The sequence below is a fragment of the Carettochelys insculpta genome, chromosome 6 (genome assembly GCF_033958435.1).
Source record: "Carettochelys insculpta isolate YL-2023 chromosome 6, ASM3395843v1, whole genome shotgun sequence".
Lineage (NCBI taxonomy): Eukaryota > Metazoa > Chordata > Testudines > Carettochelyidae > Carettochelys > Carettochelys insculpta.
In genome coordinates, this window is record NC_134142.1 from 49,067,284 (window position 1) to 49,085,914 (window position 18,631).

General features: G+C 35.8%; 1 protein-coding gene across 1 annotated transcript in view; it reads right to left on the reverse strand.

Moving 5' to 3' along the window:
• The window catches only part of AKAP6 (A-kinase anchoring protein 6), a 260,386-nt gene that overhangs the window by 55,773 nt on the left and 185,982 nt on the right, over window positions 1-18,631 (reverse strand). The window contains exons 9-10 of the mRNA XM_074997551.1: window positions 11,674-11,820; window positions 7,720-7,944 (exon numbers count right to left, since the gene is read on the reverse strand). Of these exons, the coding sequence (XP_074853652.1) occupies window positions 7,720-7,944; window positions 11,674-11,820 (372 nt within the window). The remainder of the gene's footprint in view (window positions 1-7,719; window positions 7,945-11,673; window positions 11,821-18,631) is intronic.

Below are 18,631 nucleotides of genomic sequence, written 5' to 3' on the forward strand. Positions count from 1 at the left end.
TAATTGCTTTAATTGCTCTTCCCAGGACCTTCTCCAGTTTTTCCACATCTTTCCTGAAATGTGGTACCCAGAACTGTATACAGTATTCCATGTGAGAACTAATCAGCAAAGGAGAGCAAAAGAATTACTTATCTTGTTTTTCTTACAAAACTATTGTTGAGGCATCCCAGAACGATGTTTGGTTTTTTGAAACAGTGTCACATTGTTGACTCATATGTTGTTTGTGGTCCACTATGACACCTAGATCCCTTTCTGCAGTACTCCTTCCTAGAAAGTCATTTCCCATTCTGTATGTGCGAAATGATTGTTCCTTTCTAAGTGGAATAATTTGAATTTGTCCTTATTGAATTTCATCCCATTTATCTCAGACCATTTCTCCAGTTTGTCCAGATCATTTTGAATTATAATCCTATCCTCTAAAGCACTTGCAACCCATCCCAGCTTGGTATCATCCACAAACTTTATAATTGTACTTTCTACGCCATTATCTAAATTGTTGACGACAACATTGACGAACTGGTCCCCACGCTGATCCCTGTGGAACCCCACTTTTTATGCCTTCCAGCATGATAAATACTGTCTGGGAACATAACCCACCTTATAGTAGCCCCATCTAAGTCATATTTCCCTAAAGAGGAAAATACAACTTAGAGGTGGAGATCAGAGAGTAAACTTTGGGGAGCAAAGAGATTGTCTGAAACAATAACAGCCAGGAATATCTCACATGCTTAGTCACACATTCAATGAAATATTCTTCTGATTAGTGTTTCTAGTGATTCAGAGGTACAAATATTACAAGCAGCTGCAAGTTCACTATGTTTACACAGAAAATCTGAATGGAAATGGACATATACACTGCTAACTGTGAAATATTACATTTCATGGACATTTATAAACACTCAATGAGAAGATGTTTGCCAACACTTTAAATATTTGCCATAATATTCAGAAGCTCTAAGTATCTACCAGTCCCACTGAAGTCTCTGGGAGCTACAGGTTTTCAGCACCTTTGAAAATCAGACTACATTTTTTTTCAGTGCCTGTTTAAAGGTGTGGGAACCTAACCTTAGGAACCAGGCTTTTGAATTTTACCCATTATTTATTGTCTTTTATTAATTTAAATTAGAAAACGCTAAGATGTATGGTATCATGGACACAACTGTGCATATGTTCTAATATTATTAACCAGAAGAAAGGTGGAGGGCACTTTCCAAGGTTTACTGGCAACATGCAATAACAGCTTATCCACTGGTGCTTGAGTAGATTCTGAGACAGAGGAATTCTAGCAAGTCCAAGCTTGCCCTTGAATGGACTGATTGTGAGGTGCAACCACATCCACTGTCTTGTTTGGCTTGTGATGCTATGTGGCTTTTAGAGCTACGTGCTGATATGAGAATTTCCTGCATCATTTAAAAAATGAACATGTTTCTGGCCTTCATAGTTGCAGAGAAAAGGCTGAAAACGTGAACCCTAAAAGCTTAAAAACTAGGAAAGCAATAAGAAAGCCCACATTTATGTTGTTTAAAAAAATCCCGTGCTTTTTAAACTACCCTCATCATTTTTTGTGGTTCTAATTCTTGATTTTTTTAAATGGCGGAGCTTAGCAATAGTATGAAATAAAGGCCTTAAGCAGCAGTCAAGAAGGTCTATGTTGACATTCAGCAACATAAAATAGCCCACTCTATCTTATACCCCCTTAATTTAATAGAAGGTCCCTGAGAACACAACTTTCCTCCCGATACCAGGCTGGACTAATCTGTATTTGCAAGATCACATAACATCACTGTTGATCAGCAGTAAGTGTCACTATAGACTGAAATGAGTCTCATTCGTGGGAGTGGAGTGTGAAATATGTTTGCAGCAACCTCTCACCCTGCAAGCCGATGGAGGAAGTGCTCAAGTGTGCACCTAAATCTGTATTCAGTAACTAGTGCAACATACAGAATAGTGGGCTGACCAGAACGTATATGACTTTTCTGTTGCTGTGGAAAATATATAATAAAATAATCATACACAGTATAGCAAATGACAACAGTAGCTAGCAGCTATTCTAATAATAATGAAGAAAAATTGAAGGATCACATCCAGCACAAACTGACATTTAAATCAAAACAAAGAGTAACACAATAAAGAGTCCTCATCACTTAAGGACTGTACTGAAAGGCACCTAGAAACAGAAACAATGGTCTTGTAGTTAAAATAAAGGCCTAAGCTTTGGCACAGCTAGGTTCTACACCTGATCCTGCCAAAAACTTTCTGAAAAATGTGTGGTGAAAAAACTTAATTTCTTTGCATTTCAGTTTCTCCATTTCTAAAAGGGGGCAAACAATACCTATCTCCAAGGTTCAGCTAGGCCACATTCATTGAAGCTTGTACAGCATATACAGATATGTGGACGGACAGTGCTGGAAAAATGCTATATATTTTTACTGCACAGCAGTATTCCCCCCCAAAAAAAAGTGCAGCTATACACTCATTAATAAAAGAACACCTAAGTTAAGACAGAGCCAACATTAATTTTCCTAAAAGAAAAAGATGTCAAAATAGTTGTCTAGAAGTGAATGAAACATCTTGCCTTACATACCTTAGTGTTCCCATCCTATGTTCCCACCAGATTTACTTATCATATTCAACCTTTTCTTCAAATGAAAAAAGAAATGAAAACAACTGCAAAATGAAATAACGTTTTCCTGCAGCATATGTACAACTTGAAATGTAATGCTATAGAATCAGTGCTTTTTTTGTGCCCGTATTTGCACCTCGGCAGCCCCAACAATGGGATTGGCTGGAGGCGGGGAGCCGGCTGAATACTGGCAACTCTTTTTTTTTTTCTTTAAACAAAAAGGCACTGCATAAAATAAAAATCCAAAACACTCCTGTGTTTATTTCATTAAAAGAAGTACTTTTTCTGTGTGCACTGGCTATATGTATCATCTGTACAGGACAATAAAGTTCCATTATGAAATAATGATTTACATACCATAATGAACAATGGTAAAAAGGTTAATCTCTCAGTTAAGTGGAAAGTATGCTAGCAGGTTTACCTACTAGTGGCATATTTAATGTTTCTGAAAATGTTCTAACTGTTCTCTTTCAAATATACAGCTTATACATTGCCATCTTGTTAATTATATCCATTTTCTCTTTTATACACTCCCCTGAGGAGGTTAGTGGAGACTGGAAAACTTACTTATCATGGATTTCAGACTTAATGAGACAAAGATGGGTTTAATATACATGACAAAGTGATATGCTCTTGCTATATTTTAGATGTACTTATTTTTTATTCTTTAATAGCTAACATTTCAAAAATAAATAATTTTCTGTTTATATAATATAATTAATAGCTAATCAACCATGTAATGAGGTGTTCTGCTTACATCATAGGTGATAGTACCACACTATTTAATATCACTAGTTCTCTTTGCATGACATCATTTTGTATAATTTTTAAATAAAAGGTTTATATCATTTTGACAAGTTGTGTATGCATTCCTGAGGCAGGGATTAGCAAATCAGTATCTATATGTAGTATGGCTCTATGAACTTAGACTCTTAAGTCACTAAATAAATGACTTGATTTTCAATGCAAATGAGCACTCAACCATTCCTATTAATAACTTGCATATATTACTGTGAAGGTCTGCAGGCCCATCAACCATATTTCATCAGCATAATATCCAATTGTAAAACAAAAATTATCAGCATGTTTTGTCCATTGCCAGAAAATTGTCAAATAAATAACCAAACAATAGGTGTGTCTTAATCCAGGTCTATAGTTTCACTCAAAGAGGTCTTGGAAACATGGGCATCTCCAGTAAATGCCAAATATGCATTGTTGAAAACTTCTCAATAATCTTCCTGAAAACAGGAAGATTCATGGCTTGGCTATAACTGGCAAGATAATCACTTTCAGCAGTTAGTTTGTTAGACATTAGTCCAGTCACTTCCTTCAGAACTGTTCACTTACTCAGTAAGCTGTGTCCTGCTGATTGAGACTTCAATCCATATTACAGAAGAAGAGAATTCTCTTCACCCTTAGATTAGTGATGATTTTAGAATTCTAAAACCCTAAAACTGATGGTTCATGCCTCTTCTTTCTTATTTAATTTGTCAAAAATCATCCATAGAGCAAGGTGACACCGTGGAGGTGATGTTTTGGAGCTACCATACTGATAACTAAGAACACAAAACAATTTTTTTTGTCCAGCCAAATCAGAGGTTCATTAACACAACCATACTCCTTCCCAAACTGTTCCACTGCTCTCTGCTAGTGGAAAAATAAAATATGTCCATATTAACAGAACTCTGCCATGAAGCCTCTATGAGCTCCATGCCAGTCCCAAGCCTGGTTGAAGGAGGAGGGTTGGTCAGATGTGTGTTGATGCGCTGACTGTCAAATAACAATATGAATGAAATCTGATTCCAGTACAACTAAATGATAAGAGATGCTGGCTCAGACGTCACCCGGATAAACAAGGTCCGCAATACCAATTGAGCGATTGGGGTTGGGTTCATAGGTTGGCTGATAAGTGAAGAATGATGGTAGCGAGATTCAAAGCAAAACCGTTCAACATCTCAGTCATTCAGGTGTATGCACCCATGTTGGACAGTACGGAGGAAGAGATTGGGCTATTCTATTAAGACTTGACAAAGACGGTGGAGGAGAAGATTGGAAGAAGATTATCGGAGAAGATTGGAATTCGAAGGTTGGAACAGATAATGAAGGTTGGGAGAGAGTCATGGGAAGGTTTGGATGTGGAGAAAGAAACAAACAAGGTGAGAAACTACTAGAGTTTACTACAGAGCATGAGATGGTGATCTCCAACATGAGATTCCAACAAAAGGACTGTAGGAAGTGGCGACTGAATGACGGGAAGTCCAAAAACATGATAGACATGATGTTGATAAGAAGATGATGCATAACATCAGTACAGCCGTGCCGAACTTTCCAGGGAGCGGATATAGACTCAAACCACAGTCTAGTGATCGCAAACATCAAGATAAAACTCAAAAGAAAATGTAAGAAACAGTTTAAGAAAAGAAGAGACATGGCGAGGCTATGTGAAGAAGAAACAGGGAATGCATACAGAGCAGCAGTTGAAGAGAAGATTAAGAATATCACCACAGAGAAAAGACCTAGATAAGAGAGTTGCAGCGATAGCCATCACTATAGAAGAGGCAGTTGAGCAGACTGTTCCAGAAGAAGAAAAGATCAATAAGAAGTGGATTACTCAGGAGATACTAAAGTTGGCTCAAGAGAAGAGAGAGTTGAAGATCGGAAGAGATGTTTCTGAGATGGCAGAACAGCAATAGAGGGTGAAATGCAATGCGGTAAGGAAAGCAGCCAGATAGGATAAGGAGAAATGGTTAGTGGAGCTATAGAGAGGTATTACGGTGAATGTAAGACCAGGGAGGTGTATAAGACAATTATGAATGTTAATAGGAAATGGCAACCAAAGCAGATAGCGATCAAAGATGAGAACAAAGAAGTGCTCATGAACAGGGAGAAGATTGTGCAGCAATGGACAAGATAGGACAACTGATGTATACAAAGCACAGTTGAACCCGAATGTCTCAGAGAGACTGACTGAAGAACTGAAAGAGATATCTCCACCAAGCATCTAGAGTGAGACTGATATTTTGAAGGAAGAAGTGGAAAAAGCAGTGAAGTGACTACAGAACAACAAGAGTTCTAGAAATGATAAGATCACAGGAGATATGATCAAATATGGTGGAGAAAGCATGATTCAGGAAATACACCGACTATATAATATAGCATGGAAAGAAAGAAAGGCACCTAAGGAATGGACAAGATCTGTGCTAGTGACAATACCCAAGAAAGGAAGTACATTGGAGTGCAAGAACTACAGAACGATTGCCCTAACGTGTCATCTAGGTAAGGTGCTGATGATGATAGTGACTGAGAGACTAAAATTGCAGATAGAAGAACATATAGCACAACAAGAAAGCGGGGTTGAGAAAAGATAGAAGTACCGTATAGCAGATATTGGCACCAAGAATAATTGCAGAGAAAGCTTGACAAAAGAACAAGAATGTATATACTTGCTTCATCGATTTTCAAAAGGCATTTGACAGTATAGATCAGAAAGTGACTTGGGTGGTGTTGGAATCATATGGAGTGGATAGCAGACTGATACGGTTGTTGAAGGATATGAATGATATTGCAGAGGCAGTGATGAGAACATGCGGGGTGTTGGGAAGTTGGTTTAAAACAAGTAGAGGTACAAGACAAGGAGATCCATTATTGCCAAGTATCTTCATTGCACCTCTGGAGAAAGTGATGGACAAAATGTAGGAAGAGGTAGAAGTGATATCTGTGCAGAGGAAAAGAATTAACAACTTGAGGTTCGCGGATGATATGGTTATCACTGAGGAAGATGAGGAGAATCTAGCAAAAACGGTGCAGGTGTTAAACGAAGAAGGGAAGCAGTACGGACTGATTATGAACAACTATAAAACAAAGCAATGGCATTTGGAGATAAGGAAATAGGAAGGAAGATCAATGTCAATGCTATTGAACTAGATAATGTAGAGAAGTTCACATATCTGGGGAGCAACACAACGTATGAGCTAGACTGTAAGAAGGAAACAGCGACTAGAATAGCAAAAGCAAGAGTGAGTTTGAAGGCAATGGATAAGATCTGGAAAAGCAAAGCAATTAGCTTAAGAATGAATCTGAGCATCTTGAAAATGTGTGTATTCAGCAGCATGTTGTACAGATGTGAGACACGGGCAATAATGAAAGATTCGAAAAGAAGAATATTGGCATTCAAAAGGAGTTGTTATAGGAAGACTGAGAATAGGATGGATGCAGAAGGTGACCAATTAGGAATTATATAGAAAGGTACAGCCAAAAGAGAACCTACTGCAGAAGGTTATAAAATGGAAGCTACAACTCTTTGGACATATTTGCAGAATGAACAACGAATGAAAAATCAAGACCCTGGTATTCGGCATAATGGACGGTTTGAATAGGAGAGGCATACCCCACAGAGAATGGGTAGATGATATAGTAGATTGGTGCGAAGCTAATCTACAGAAACTAAGCCACTCTGCCCTGGAAGGAAATAGGGAGAGAAGCATCAGACACCAACGGTGACGATGATGATGATATTAACAGTCGCAAAGGTGAGCCCTAGCCCCAGCTGGAGGTGGCAATGGTTTGAATACAATGAAGGTGAAAATTACATCCACAATCACGCAGTTCCAGGCTGAAGACTAGATTGTGGCCAGTCTCATAGTAGGTGTATCAGCCTAATATAGTCAATAAGTGATTCTTCTTTCACTTGTGCCAGGTTTACACCAATGGGACTACTGACTTCAGTGACTTCTCCTGCCTTAAGTGAGAAGAGATTCAGATCTCATGTCTATTAAACTGGAGTGTTATACACTACATGAACTTAAGAGTTCATTATAAATACTGCAATATGTAATTTAATAATGTATCACAAAGCCAAGCTCTTAGAGAAGTAAAAAACACAAATTGCTTTGCAATTTCCGGTGATGGAGAGCATCCCTTTGCAGTTTTACTGAAGAAAAATAACTTCTCTATTAGTGTACAACAGTACATTAAATGAACACATCGTATATAAACGCAGATATAAATGTGAATGTTTGATTACATATGTACGTATACTGTATTATCAATACCTGGTACATAATTCATCTACCCAGTAAGAAAAACTTTATTACTACCTTAAAATACTGCAGTTGTTTCTCAGCAGTCATTGTTCCTTCATTTTCTTGTCTCAGACAGGAATTGAAGATGAAAAGCTCTGTGTCTCTCAGCCAACCTTTCAGCTCTTTGATTCTGACCTCCAGCTGCCTTACCAGGCTGCCACTTTCAGGCGAGAGTAGGTCACGTGGACCTGACCCACTGAGCCCTACTAGTGTGTCTTGGATCTTCTCTCCTAGGGTTTTCTAAGGTATTAGATAAAGAAAACAGAGATTAGCTTTATGTACAAAAACACAACACAGATTAGCGAGCAACAAGAGAGTTGACCAATAAGTTATTACCAATATCAAACAATATTATTCTTTATATCCTTTATTCTCCTTTAGGGCCCAATTTCCTTCTTAATGAAGTCAATGGCAAAACTTCCTTTGATTTGAGTGGTAGGAAGAGCAGGAACTGGTTATTAGTGATGAATAGATTGTTTTCATAACAATTACGGACAAAGAAGACAAAATTGTACTCAGTGGGCTAACTTTGTGAAGCAGTAATCGAGGAATGCTTGTCAATTGCCTAAGATAACCAAATAACTTTTCAACACAATGGCTACATCTATACTAGAGAGTTTTGTAGCCAAAACTGTGGTTTTGTTGACAACATTCACAGCGCATCTACACACAAAATACATTTTGTTTACAGAAACTGTCTACAAAAAACTCATGTAGATACGCTGGAGAGCCTATCTACAGAGCAGGTCAACAGATCAATCCAATTTTTTATGTAGATGCAATCTGTTTACAGAAGTTTTGTCAGAACATCTCTTCTGACAGTAACTTGTTTAGACAGATGCTTCTAGTGTAGACATAGCCAATAAGTATATCAAATTTTACAAATGATGAGTTAACCTCACCTGAAATCACACATTTTTAAATGTAGCCATTGTATATATTTTTAAACAATGGACTCCTATGAAAAAGTTTTCAGATTTGGAAGTCTGAACTTAGAATTGGTCCAACATCTGGCCAAAATCCACGGCCTGAATTTCAAAGCGAATACCACTTACAGTCTTCCAGTGAAATAGGAATTTCAGGCACTCAGAATATCTGAAAATCAGGCCACTTATTTAGATAACTTAAAGCACCAAAAAGTTTAAAAATTGTGTCTCAGAATAAACATTCATCTATGGCCACCAATTAAATTAATTGAGTGTAACTTTTCCAGACCATTTTTATTATAAAAGAAACACTACCTAACATTTGCAAGAGTGAGCATTCCAAGCATAATCAATGTGCTGAAGAGGCCAACGATGGATTGTGCAGGAAGACTCAACTTTCCTTTCAGTATCTCAAAAGGCATCACAGTGGAAGCATGTGGTTGCCTGCTTATATTATGCCAAGCTTTTTTTCATGTAACCTGTAAAAGGCTGCGAGTCCAGCACTCATTAGAAGCACCGAGTGTGTGCTACTGACTGCACAATTTTGAATAAATATGGATAACCATATCCTATAACATTTTGAATTTATAATTAGCAATGCTTAATTATTGTGGCAAAAGGATACAGTTTAGCATGATGCTGTATGCCTGTCTGTAGAAAAATGTACAATTTCCAGTCAGTGGCACATGATTTATAGTGATGAATTAACTCTCCAATAATAAGCTTTAAAATATAAATAAAATTAGATCAACAGACATTAATCTACTGTGTAGGATTGTGTAAATGATATTTTTAGGAGACCATAACTTGAAAACATGCACTCAGCTACACTCTTCTGTTTTCATGGTACAAATATTGATAATCTGAAGACCCTCAGTGGAATCCAGAGTTAGCTATTGTTTTTATGCTGTAACAAAAGTAGCAGCAGGAGCTGAAATCAATGCCCTTGGAGGGTAGGGTCACAAAAAAGAATTTATTGCCACTTTTTTGTTCTGGAACAGTTTGCAATCATAAATTCTTCATAAACAGAATACTTCAGAGAACGGTCCGTCTTCATAAATATACGACAGAGGACATCAATTTCATTTAATTCACAATTTGTGTCAGCACAGCAGATGCCAATGCCTGCCTTGATAGGGTTGTTTAATATGCAATTGAGACAGAGTAATATTCAGCACAGGGGACAAAATTTCACAGATTAAACTGTACGCACCACTGACATTTCATTCTAATGTATTTCGATTCAACACTGTTCACCTTAGATGAAAGTAATATTAAAAACCATATCCCTCTATTTTACCATTGTTAGAAGTTAAAATCTTTGTCTTTAATTTTTTTCATGCCAATTAAAATGTAATCATGCCAATTAAAACAGTACTCCTATCATTAGTTTCTGTGGAGGTTTTTATTAAATTAAACAAAACTCTATCCAATTCTGCTTATTATACATGAAATTGCATTTAGCAGCAAAACTGTATTTTTATTTTTTCATGTAAATGCAGAAATTGAGCCAAAAAGTAATCTAAAATTACTTTTTGATTTTAACATGCTGAGAGAGAAGTTTTTAAATGTATTTTTAAAAGGATGGTGGGTTATTTATATATTGAAAGCTGATTCTAAGGCAGATTATATGTCAACTGCTTTCAAACTGGCTCTATCTCCTATCAAGAGTAACCAAGTTGTTGTACTGAGGTTGAATTAAACTGATTCAGTGTGCTTCAAGGCACCAATAACATCCAAGGTTTATAACTAGAGTTATTTTAAACAATTTAAATACAAATTGGCTACCATAATTCGTCCTTGGCTGAAAATGCTAGACTAAGAAATTAGTAAATTATGTTTTTAAGTATTTTAATGCTGTTGTTCAATCATTTAAGATGAATTTAGAAAACCTGCACATTAATTCTTAAGCTACTGATAGAACAAACTAAACTTTTTGTGAGAATTTGGACATTCATAGATCCAAATTGTTTGAAACAGCTGAACCATGTAGAAGAAAAAACATGTAAAATGGCTTTTGTATTACTACACAGGCTAAAATGATGCAAGCCAGTTTCTCAGCTGACCCTGACACGTTGTGTATGTAGTTTTATTTGCAATAGGTTACAAATATTGTTTTTAAAGTCACATAAAAGCCTGCAAAATGCTGTATAACTGTATTGCTATTATTACACATCTCAAATTAATCACTGAAAATAATTTATAAATTGATCTTACCCCTGATTTGATGAGAAGGCAATAAGTAGAGAAGTGGATGAAAAAAATAGTTTAACTTCAACTCTTTCTCACAGCTGTCTTACAACAATAGGACAATAGTGTCTCCTGCACAGTGCCATCACTAGTCTCTGGGTAAGAGAATTACTATAACCTACCTCCCCTCCAACCTCCCCCCCGCTTTTTTCCCTTCAAGTTCTTGTATCTCACACTTTGGCTGAGACCCAGCCCATAATAGCGTGAAATGAACTACATGAAACTTTTTTTTTTGGCTTTTGTCAAAAGTGAGCTGAATACAGCAGCATGAAACATATCCCGACTGCATTCTTAGATTCAGGTATTCAGATTTGTACCAAATTTGCATATTTGTTTTTGAGCCATCAATATCACCTGAAATATGTAGTGACAACCCCACTTTTCATCTTAAGGGTATAGTAAATAGTTAAACAGTAGATGTCTCTAACATGTACCTTCAGAATAAATTCTATTAACATTCACTCAAGCATGACAGTCCGTGTATATCAGATATACTGTATTATAGTTGACTTGGTGCATGCCCATAATACATGGCATATTTTACTTACATTCTTTATGTATTAAAGAACTAAAATTATTAAAGTCAGACAGGTGACAAGCATGGAATAAAAAAAATCAACAGAAAAAGAAAATACTAGGGTTTTTTATAATGGTACGAGTAGCTTGTTTGAAATGTATGTAGCGAATTGAAAGAGCGAGATATTTGTGTCTCAAATTAGAAATCAGACAGACAGTGTACTTCAACAGACAAAATGTACACATAACCCACAAACAGTAATAAAAATGCAAATACCCCAAGCAGTTCCCATTTTTCATTAATTGAATCCACTTTTTCAAGGAGATCATTTGGTAGTAAAACACCACTTTTCTTCAAAGCTTCAACCTTGCTAAGCAGTTCCATCTTTTTTGGGTGCCTGATTGACATTTCTACATTATATCGCTAAAATGAGAAGAAAAAGATAACATTAGCTGCAGGAAATGATTTTTTCTAGTAAAAGTCACCCCCTAAAAATCAAAATGCTACATTGTCATCATGATCACAGAGCTTCCATTTCTATATATCAAAACACACAAACTTATTAATATTTTTGGAAAAGATTTTTCCATAGGATTTCCGATACACACAGATCAGGTGGTTTGTACGGGAGGGTTTAAGGGAGAAAAGTTGGCAACAGATTACAAACAATAAAATTAGACATATTTTCCAACAGTAACCCATCCAGAACCTGATCCACCTTTGCAATTAGATGTTTTCCAAATTTTATTAAAGTATATTATTCCTATAAGAAACACTGACATATGACACTGAAACTGGGGAAATGAAAACAAGTAAACTCCATGTTGTTGTAAGCTTCTGGGACAAATTTTTTCTCTGGTTTGTCTTGTTGATTTTTGCCTCATATTTCTGCTTAGGGCCTTGGGGAGCTATGAAATTAAGGTATATGATGACACCATATTTTAACCATTCTAAAATTATTCATGTCTATCTTCAATAAAATTGACACCTAGATTTTTGTTGTAGCTCTCCTGTAACAACACTAAAAACAGTGGTGCAAATAAGAACAGCCACAATGCTCTCACATTTCTAAAGTCTCTTCAGCCTAGAACTACCCTTTATTTCCAGGGTGAGTATTTACCTTTTTTAAAAAAGAGGATGAAAAGTAAGGGTACAGAGAAGTTTTATAAGATTTTTACACTTTAAAGCAAATCTCTAAATATTTCAGTTGTTTACTTCTTATATTTGTCAGAAACAAGCATTCAGGCATCCGAATAACATATTGGTTAGTAAATCTCTTTAAAAAGACATGTTTTACTAAAGTAGACTAAATCAGAAAATACAACTTCACACCATACACTCTTATGTAAAAGCACATTTGTTGCACAATCTTCTGTTGTCAAAAACGCACCTTTTATTCAGTGAAGGAAATACAGCCCATTTTCCCAAAAAAGTATTTAGATAATCTGCATACATTATGCATAGGTATTAGCAAACTGCATTCTCACCATTAAGGTTTATTTGCTTTAAACTCAGCCAAGAAAGCTACAACAGTAGCTCTCGCCCAAAATGTCATTATCTAGGCTAAGTATAACAAAATTAAACTAGAATAAAGAATGTTTAAAACATGGGTGCTTTTGCCAGATCCAAGAACATGTACTGTAGCAAAACAAAACAAAAAAACTCAATTGGAGACAGCTTAAAGAAAACGTGTGAAATCACTGTTTCAGCTAATAGGCCCTCAGCATTTCCATGCATACGTTTGCATATTGTTAGTTTCATACTTTAATCTTCCATTCACACAACGCATGCACATCATTTGTATTATGTAAACTTCACAAAATATTAGTCATTTGTGGATCACAGAGCAAAATCTTTTAAATGAGGTGATTTAAAGTATTTTACAATATTAATGAACACTGATCAGGTGTCTGCCTATCTAAAATTGCATGAATATTCATAGTAAGTACCAAGGAATTGTTTAAAATTTATAAAGAACTTGTCTTTTGATAGATTTAAACCACACTGCTCTTTCTCAAACTGTGTGATAACAGAAGGCAACCAGGTTTTGAATCAAAGAATTGTATCAACCCCCAGATAACCCAGTTTGATTGGACTAAAATGTTCAACAAGTATGCTCCTTGGCCCCATATTATTGCCTTTCCAGCTCAAATGGTGACTAGAGGAGATTACAATCTGCTTCATGTAATCTGATTTCCATCTAACAATGATATAGCTGGAAAGGATTTGCATAATTATTTCCATAAGTGCACATAATATCGAGAGGAATCCATAGTTGATTACAAGTAGGCACTGCAATCCAGTCCAGCTAGGCACTGAAATCCAGTACATATTACTCTTTTTCTTTTTTTCCAAGTGAATTAATAGACTAAGGGAGTCCTCTAGCTGTGTGATGCTGATGCAGGCTTTGGTTAGTTAACACTTTTCATCTGTGATTGACTGATATGGTTGCTGTTGTTGCCTGAACTGGATTTTGGTGATGCTCTTGGGCAGTATAAAATCCATGAAGAAACGAGACAGGTTGCATATGTTTCATAACAATAAGGTTCTTGTTAACATCAAAACTAAGACATTTCACTTAATTTTGGACTAGATAAAATAATTCTGCAATGTAGCGTAGTCTCCATGATAGATGTTATAAAAGGTTATTACATTAAAAATAAATATGCTCAACTTTATATATGCATTCTGTCTTTGTCACCATGTAACCCACTGTATATAAAGCATGATGAAAGATGATTGATAGAGAATGCATTATACAGTAACAGTAAAAGATGAAAGAATTCATTTAATTGTTAGCTGTATTGGTAGGTGAGCGAAAGTCAGTATTGTTTCACTTACGAAAATTAAAGTGATGTGTTTATTTTAATTTAAGGAAAGAGCTTAATGTACAGCAGGTACAGTTAAGGGACTGATAACACTAGATGCTATTGCTAATGCTTTTTTTTCTTTTACTCCATTAAACACCTACACTCTAAGCAGTTGCATGGCAAAATTAGCTACCAGCTCTATCAGTGCTGCACAACCCTAGTCTAGAAGGACTACTTTATCCTGTGGCGAGAAGATAATTTAATCTTCATATTCATTCTGTCCTCGGCATTAAGTGAGCAAAGGCTGCTCCATTGTGACAGTCTGTGAGTGCTGTGATATAGATTACTGTTCAATAGCCAAAAATGAGATTAACAAAGTTAAAGTCACAGGATTTCTCAGTGGCTACAATAAAAAAAATGACTAATATTTAATTTTCCACAGCACTCGCCCCACAAATTTTTTTTAAAAAAATTGAAATATTGTCAAGTACATACAGCATGATTAGCTGTGTGTATGTATGCATGCAAGACTGGTTTTGTATTAATGAATCCACCCAATAGAAGTTAGAAGCAACAGTATCTATGTTGAAGCATTTTAACTCTTTTTAATCCTCTCAATTTGAACACTTTTTTGTTCAAAATAGGAATTTTTAAAAAAATTACTAAAGAGTTTATCCATTTAAGAAGTTTGGCCAATTCATATGAGATGTCTACTTTTTTAAAAACCAAGAGTAGTTGAATTGCAAAACAAAGGAAGTAAAAACATAATTTCTGTCAGGAAGAAATGTTCCACTACCCCACCCCCGCTTTTGAGAGTTATGCCAAGGGATGCTTTACATATATCCATAAATATAGATATATTTATAATAATAATTGTGTTTGTGTGTGGAAAATCATACCCGAAAATACTGCCCAAATGGAGACTGGAACAATGCCTTGTAACAGTGTTAATTGTCACCATGGAAACCAGAAGAATAAGCCATTTTGAAACTGGTATAGAAGGCACACATTGAGCAACTCAAGCATTTTTCAGCCTTCCTCAGTGTTAAGGAACAAGATGCCTAGTCACCGAGAGGTCAGAGAAAGAAATCATCATGAAAGGTTTGTAGATTTGCACTGTCTGGTAAATAGTAATAATAATAATAATAAAAATCTGTACACTGTTAACAACGCTGTAAGGCTGCACACAGCATCTTTCAGAAAGAGAAACATCAGAAAAAGATGATCAGGGCTGGGGTACAGATTCCACCCTAAAGCAAAACTTTCGGGCAATATTATGCGAACCTTGCCCCTAAAGCTCCCTGGGAATTCTGTTGTTGTAATAAAACTTCAGAAGAGGAGAGAAAAAAGGCTGCATGATGGAATTCAAAATAATGCTCTAAAAGCACACAGAGAGATTAAGACATCCATTGTAAGACTTTTGTATGGTGCTTCTGTTGGTAAAAGTGAAAAGAGACTAGACATACTGAACACACAGTGAAGCTATGGCTACGAAGTACAGATTAAAGCCAGTGAAATTTCTCAGTTATTGGAAAAGGTTACACAATTTGAAGATCTTCTAAATTACATCATTCACATTCTCCAGAAAACAACTTTAACTTTTTAGTGCCACAACATAGCATATGACTGAAATAAAGATTAAGTGATCTGCAATTTTAGTTCTCCCTGAGTCATATTTTACATGTTTATAAAAGTACAGTGATTTAGTTGCTACAGATACACACATACATATAACTGATGACACGTATTTCATTCATTTTTTTCATGCATGTAGAAAAGTCAAATGCAGTCTATGTCAGGATATGTTAAAAAGTCTTTGTGGACACATTCACTAAAACATATATGAAATATGCTTGCATATGTATATTCGTGCACATACACAGATATCTGTCTACCTATCATCTCTCTGCACACACTCACATTGTGCTTTCGGGATAATGTTTGCACTCTTCATGCTAGGCTTCATGGTGGCCCCTTAGGAAGCCCCATGCCTAATGCCATTCAGTGTTGAACAAAGACTCTTTTTATTCTAAAGTCCAGAGTCCAAAGCTCAGCTGTATACAAGCAAAGTAAAGGAATCTGCTAGAGGCCAGCCTACCCTACACAACAGCTCTTAATGCTTCCACCTTTTGTCATAATATCCATGTTGGACATTTTACAAACTGTCCAGAAGCTTGGTTTTATTTCATATGCAACCATTACAACTAGAACCTCTGGACAACATTCAAGACTTGAGGTTGAGTTTGCTGTCTAGACAAACAGCAGTCGTTATTTTCTGCAAACCGCTTGTATTTTACTATTAGCAATTTATGGCAAATAATTGCACTGGGAAATTAAAAAGACTCCTACAATTGTCCTTGTAAATTAATAATAGGCTTTCTTGATTGGGATAGATTTGCTGCTGAGCCTTTCGAAAAATTAAAAAGTGCAATGTCATTTAAAATTGCCAGAACTCTCAAAGCAAATTACATCTGAGGTTAAGAATCAGTTTTTTTCTCTTCTAGCTTATTCCATTTGCATGATCTGGAAATCGTATTACATTGGCCATGTATTGTTAATTGGACATAGATTGCATTATCTTTAATATAAATCAAACTACAAATATTAAAATGAATTGCAAATTCTCTAATAGAAGATCATAAAACAATCTTTTTTTAAAGTCTCTCCCATTAATAATTTAATTCCAATTATATCACTCAGAAAACTCAAGAACGAGACAGGTAACTTACTTCCATTCACTCTTCTTTTAAAAGACACACAGGCTCATGTGCACACATACACTTATTTATAAATACACAAAAAAAAAGCTTAATACCTCAGTACCACACAATTCCCCTCCTCCCAGAACAGAAAGAAAACCAAAACAAACACTCTGCTTTTTGTGTTTTAGAAAAATAGCATATCTGTATTTTACTTCTGCTTTTCATATTCATCTTTCCAGCAGCAAGCAAAATAAAGCCATTGAAAGAAAAGATTTAGTGATTTTGTGAACTAAATTTTGCCCATGATGAAAAAAAATATGCATTTGGTACACATTGTTCTGTTTTTCTGAAGGAAGATAATGCCAACCATTTAAATTTTACTATAAATTTAATATCTTTTTTGAAGACTTTGCATGTGCTTTAATGAGTTTATATTAAATATTTAATACTGTTTAGGGCATATCCACTACTACCAAAAACAGTTATATTCCCAGCAGTCCCACTGTTTCAGGCAGAGGGCTTGATTGATCCTCCTAGCCTGAATTGAGTAGAATGAAAAGAAGCAGTTGGAAAATAGCTGCAATCATTTAATGCAGATGACCTCTGACAGGCTCACAGCTCTTCTATCTGAACAGAAATTTGCATGGGGTCTCTGTGCAGAGGAACAATGTAACCTAAATGGTAGACAATCTTTATTCTAATGAAGTGGGTGTCAAGGTCAATGTAAAACTGCAATGATAAATGGTGCACTACTAGGCAAGAGAAGTTGCATAGGCACTGTAGTGTTTTCACATTAATTGAAGGCCGAAATGCACTGAGTGAAAGTACAAGACTCCCTTCACCATAATGTGTAAATGTACACACATTTAAATGTTTCCCTCAAGCCTCTAGTTTGTTGACACAAATCTTATTGCAAAGAAAAATATAATAGCTGACCAATAACCAGAAAAATAGAAGGTTTTATTAGGTTGTCCTATTATTGGAATCCCTAACAACTTCAACAATCTACTCAGAGTGCCAAAAGAATAACAAGTCTCCAGACACCTGATGTAATTCCCATGATCCTTTTCCTATTTAGGAGGTCTGTCTTTAATTAGTTCCAAACAAGCAAGCCTTTAGACAACTCTTCATTAGATACCATTCCCAGTGAACTAACTGTAAGAAAGAAGTCGTGCTCCAATATTATTATTTCCTAGGATTTAAGTTTTCTTTTTAGTATACAGTTAACATTGCCAGGTGTACTTTGTTCTGAATAAGAATTAGACCAGTAAAACTGGGTATTGTAATGCAAAGAGTTGTGTGTCTAGAGTGGGGACTGAACTACCATCCGTTATTGTGGCTTTGTCAAAATTGCAATACAGCTATAATTATGGCACTTCATCAGATGATCAAGTAATTTGTAGAAGGCAGTACATTTTGTCTTATAAAAATGAGGAGGACAGTAAGCTGCTTTTAAAATCCTGAGCTGCTTAAGCCTGTTAAGGGTATATTGTTTGCTAATACTCTCATTAGCAGCCAAGCATTTTAACTTCATCAATTAAACAGGAAATGGTGTTGCACCACTAGTTTCACAATATGCTAAACCACAGATAGGAGTATTTTGTTAACAATTTAAAAAATATACATTTTCAAATGTATATCACAAAATGAATTGCAAAACTGGTTTGTGTACATACATACACATACTCTGTGTTTATTGAAAGTCTCAGTTATGTTTCTGAG